The sequence below is a fragment of the Sapajus apella genome, unplaced genomic scaffold (assembly GCF_009761245.1).
Source record: "Sapajus apella isolate SASKATOON/1434 unplaced genomic scaffold, GSC_monkey_1.0 scaffold94, whole genome shotgun sequence".
NCBI lineage: Eukaryota > Metazoa > Chordata > Mammalia > Primates > Cebidae > Sapajus > Sapajus apella.
The window spans coordinates 918702-923358 of NW_022437034.1; the positions used below are offsets into that span (position 1 = coordinate 918702).

At 54.6% G+C, this 4657-nt stretch overlaps 1 protein-coding gene across 1 annotated transcript in view; it reads left to right on the plus strand.

Annotated features, from left to right (window-relative positions):
- The window catches only part of TSPAN15 (tetraspanin 15), an 81663-nt gene that overhangs the window by 44551 nt on the left and 32455 nt on the right, over positions 1–4657 (plus strand). Inside the window, exon 5 of the mRNA XM_032256188.1 lies at positions 1107–1238. Coding sequence (XP_032112079.1) covers positions 1107–1238 — 132 coding nt within the window. The remainder of the gene's footprint in view (positions 1–1106; positions 1239–4657) is intronic.

Below are 4657 nucleotides of genomic sequence, written 5' to 3' on the forward strand. Positions count from 1 at the left end.
GCAGAAAGACACTTCCATGTCCCAAAACCTGGTAGCTTAAGGGGTACTGTGGGGACTCTGGAAGGGTGTCTGGCTTCCAGGACCCCTACCACAGCCCTGGTTGAACCCTCCAGTCCCAGCTCCCTGCTTCAGCTGGCTGGCAAAGGAGGTCACATGGTCCAGCCTGTGCCCGCCTCTCAACCTCATGCTCTGCACTCTCTCTGTTCCAGGCTTGCTGGTCTCTGCACCTGCTGCTGAACTACAAGCTTGTTTCTGCGTGGGGCCTTTGCATGAATCGGCTGGCTTCTTCTGTTTCCATGTTTCAGATGAAATATCCTCTCTACAGAGAGCCCTTTTGTGACCTCCCAACCTAGAGCCGCCCCTCCTCATTCTTCCCCTATTTCTCCATTCCGGGGTGCACAGCAAGGCCTCCCTGACCTTTTCATCCAGTGCTCACCCTCTGTCCCTCCACTGGAATGCGTTCCACCTGAGCAGGGGCTGCGTTGCTTTGCTCACCCTGTCTCTCCAGTACCCAGAACAATGCCAGGCACACATCAGCCCTCAGGAGGGTCACCAACTACTTCCTACAGGAGCAGGGAGGGGAGGTAGGGAGGGGCTTGGCTAAGGGGAGAGCCCCAGGCGGGATGTGAGGTGCAGATGCCCTCCTTACTAAGGGCAGGGCCAGCCAAGCTGGACGGGGCGGCTCCTAGGGCGGGTACGAAGGGCAGTTGAGGTGCTGGGACTTTCACAGAATCATGCTTGGTCTCTGGGACTTTAAGGGCCATCTTTTCCAGCCCAGCACCTGCCCTGGGGACATGAAGATGAAGGCAGAGGCCAGTTGTCAAGGAAGGACTTTTCCTTCCGGTGTCTAGTCGCCATCCCGATATCCCAATAAGGGGCAGCCCGGCCTTGGCTTGGACACCTCTCCAGTGACAGGCGGTTCGCTAACCTCTAGGCAGCCATGCCACACTTTGACAGCTCCGACTTGAAAGCGTACAGCCTCTCCCTGCACCAAGGTGACCCACGTAATAAACTGCGGCCATCTGTGGGCAGGGCCCCTTCCTGTCGTCTGAGCGGGGCCTGGGCGATGACGGCCGCTCCTCTTTCCCACTTGCTTCCCTCCTCAGTTCAAGTGCTGTGGCGGGGAGGATTACCGAGACTGGAGCAAGAACCAGTACCACGACTGCAGCGCTCCCGGCCCCCTGGCCTGCGGGGTGCCCTACACCTGCTGCATCCGGAACACGGTAGCCACCGCTCCTGTGGCGGGTGGGGGGCTGTGGGGACCCCAGATGGTCCAGCTCTTCTCTTGTCTCTCTTCCCAAATTGAAGATGGGTGGTGTGGGTGAATAGTGGGGAATTAGGAATTGGTGGCAGAGAGGCTTTCCTGATTCTTAAGGGCTGCTGAAAGTGGAGCTTCTGGGGGTTGGCATGGGAAGGCCATGACCTTTTTTTCTTCTTTTTGAGATGGAGTCTGCTCTGTTGCCAGCTGGAGTGCTGTGGAGCAGTTTCCTCACCGCAACCTCCGCCTCCTGGGTTCAAGCAATTCTCCTGCTTCAGCTTCCCTAGTAGCCGGGATTACAGGCACACACCACCACACCCAGCAATTTTTGTATTCTTAGTGGAGACGGGGTTTCACCATGTTGGCCAGGATGGTCTTGATCTCTTGACCTCGTGATCCGCCCGCCTTGGCCTCCCAAAGTGCTGGGATTACAGGCGTGAGCCACCGTACCCGGCCCTGGCTGTGTCTTTCTTAGTGGTGTTGGTTAACATCTATTGAGCACCTACCTTGTGTAGGCCTGCTCTGGGCACTTTGGTGGTATTTACTCATTTTGCCTTCACAACCCTGTGAGGTACGTACTCTTATTTTACCTACTTTACAGATGAGGAAACTGAGGCACCCAAAGGCTAGCTGTCTTGCCCAAGGTTGGCAGAGCTAGGATGAAGTGCAGGCAGGCGTTGCCAAGCTACACTCTGGAGAACTGTGCAGGCAGGAGAGGCGTCCAGGCCAGGGGAGCTTAGTGGGGGTAGCTGGCTCTGCAGGACCCCCGTATCTCCATTGGTCTTTGGCCTTGAGGACCTGGTGCTCAGCAGCAGCAGGATGCTTGGAAGGAGGCCTGATGACGTAAATGCCAGCCTCCTCCTCTCCCCAGCATGATCCTCTTGGCTCTGTCATCTCGGTCATTTGGGACGATGTCCTGTGTGGTCAGTGCTTAAGTGAAAGGCTTCATCAGTCCTTGTGTTTGACAAATGTGTCCAGAAACCGTTTCGGGATTGGAACGAGGTGGAGAGCTCTGCAATTACTCTTGGCCCAAATAGTTATGGAAAGTTTCTCTCCTGACATCTCCACCATTCTGTGCCCACTGCCGGATTCTGTAAACCGAGCAGCTGCGGGTGGGGGCCTTGCCCATGAGTCAGAGAGCCAGTGCCAAGTGCACTAGCTCTAAAAAAGGCCAGGCCGGGAGGGAAGCTTTGTTTGGAAATGTTAGCTGCCATTTTAGGGTAGTTCTCTGGGAAGGGGGGATGCTGAGGAGGAGCAGAGTTTCCAAAGAGGCCTGCATGGGGCGATCCTGAACTTCACCCAGGGCAGCAGCACCTGAATGCCCAAGCTTAGATGTGTAAGCCGAACTTGTATTCATTCATTCATTCATTCATTCAACAAATATTAGCTGAGAACCTACTCTGTGCCAGACACATTTCTAGGTTCTGGGGGTATAGCAAATGAAGTCTCTGCCCACGTGGAGGTGACCTCCTAGTGGAGAAAACTGACCAAACAAGTAAAAGATAGTTAGAGGGTCATAAATGCTAAGGAGAAAAGTGAATTACAGTTTTGGAAACTGAGAAAGGTGGGATCTGGGTGAAGCTCTGAAGAAAGTGAGGAAGGTGCCTAGGGGTGGGGCATGCCTGGCAGAGAGAACAGCGTGTGCAGAGGCCTCAGATGGGAATCACCCCAGGGTGTTTGAGAAATGGCACAGAGTGGCTGGGGCAGAGGAGCATGGGGGATGATGGTAGGAGGTGGAGTCAGGGAGGTCGTGGGCACCCCAAAGGCCACAGGCAGGACTGTGGGGTGCCCTTGAGTGACAGGGGCCCTACAGGGCCACAGTGGAAGAGTGGCATTCTGACTTGGTTTTACCAGGATCTGCCTGGCTGTGGTGCAGGACACGGTAGATGGAGCGGTAGGGTTAGGGGCTGATATGCAGTGATCCAGGGGTCACAGGTCAGCTTGTCCAGGAAGGTGCTCTTGGACCAGCACCTGTGGAAGGAGGGAGCCACAAGCAGGCGTGGGCAGTGAAGGGAGGTGGGCAGTGATGCGGCCTCAGCTCAGTTTGACTGGGGGTCTCGGCCACATCTCCGAGGGCAGCCCTTCAGAGTTGTCCCCTACTGGGGTGGGGACCAGGCCTTCACACTCCCACATTGACCAGGCATTACATGAGTCCGGTGGTCTACCCAAGAAGGGACTTGCTGGCTCTGTTTAGCCAAGAACAGAGTAATACGCCAAGAAGAAAGAGAGATTGATGGATGATAAGGAATTGGCTTGTGTAATTATGGAGGTGGGCAAGTCCCAGGATCTGCAGGGTGAGTGGGCAGGCTGAAGACCCAGGAGAGCTGAGGGTATAGTGTCCACTCAAAAGCTGGTCAGGCTCCAGACCTAGGAAGAGCCAATGTTTCAGTTGAAGCCCAAAGGTAGCCAGGCAGGGAGAATTCTCTTAGGGTCAGTGAGGGGAGGGCGGTCTTTTGTTCTGTTCAGACCTTCAGTGATCAGATGAGACCTTTCTCCCTTGGGCAGGGCCATCTGCTTTACTCAGTGCTGATTTAAACATTAGCCTCATGCAGAGACACCCAGAATAATGTCTGGCCAAATATCTGGGTGTCCCATGGGCCGGTCACGTTGACATATAAAATGAATGATCACATGAAGTAGTTACTGCAGGGGGCTGACAGCTAAGGGCTCCCCACAGCATCCCGGCCCCAGGCAGGAGAAGACAGATGCTCGGAGCTGGGTGGTGGTGGCGGTGGCGGTGGCGGCGGTGGAAGTGGCGAAACGTGGTGACATTCTGGCTATATTTTACAAGTAAGCCTACGGGATTTGCTGGTGTATCAGATGTGGGTGGTGAGTGAAAGAGAGAAATCAAGGAGGTATCCAGGTTTTGGTCTGAGCCACAGGAAGGACGGGGCTGCCACTGCCTGAGAGGGGAGGACCGCAAGGAGGCAGGTTGAGTGACCAGGAGCTCAGCGTGGACATGGGGGGTTTGAGAGCCTGTTCGGCATCCCAGCAGGGAGGTCAAAGGTGCAGTTGGAATAGGCATGACTGGGTCTGAGGCTACCTGGAGAACCGGCTAGATCGAGGGAAGTTTTCTTGTCCGCACATCAAGCCCTGACATTTAGAATGACCTAGATGACATCTGAGGCCTAACGCTCTCTCTTGGAAGGAGAGAAGATGCCCTCCCTTACCTTTCCAGGGGCTGGAATTGCAAACAAATAATTCCAGCCAGTGTTCCAGTACTTCTCCATGTGCACAGCCCCATGATAAGCACTTTACATGTGTGTCTCACTTTTTTATTGCATTTTAGGTTTTGGGGTACATGTGAAGAACATGCAAGATTGTTGCATAGGTACACACATGACAATGTGATTTTCTGCCTTCCTCCCCATCACCTATATCTGGCATTTCTCCCCATGC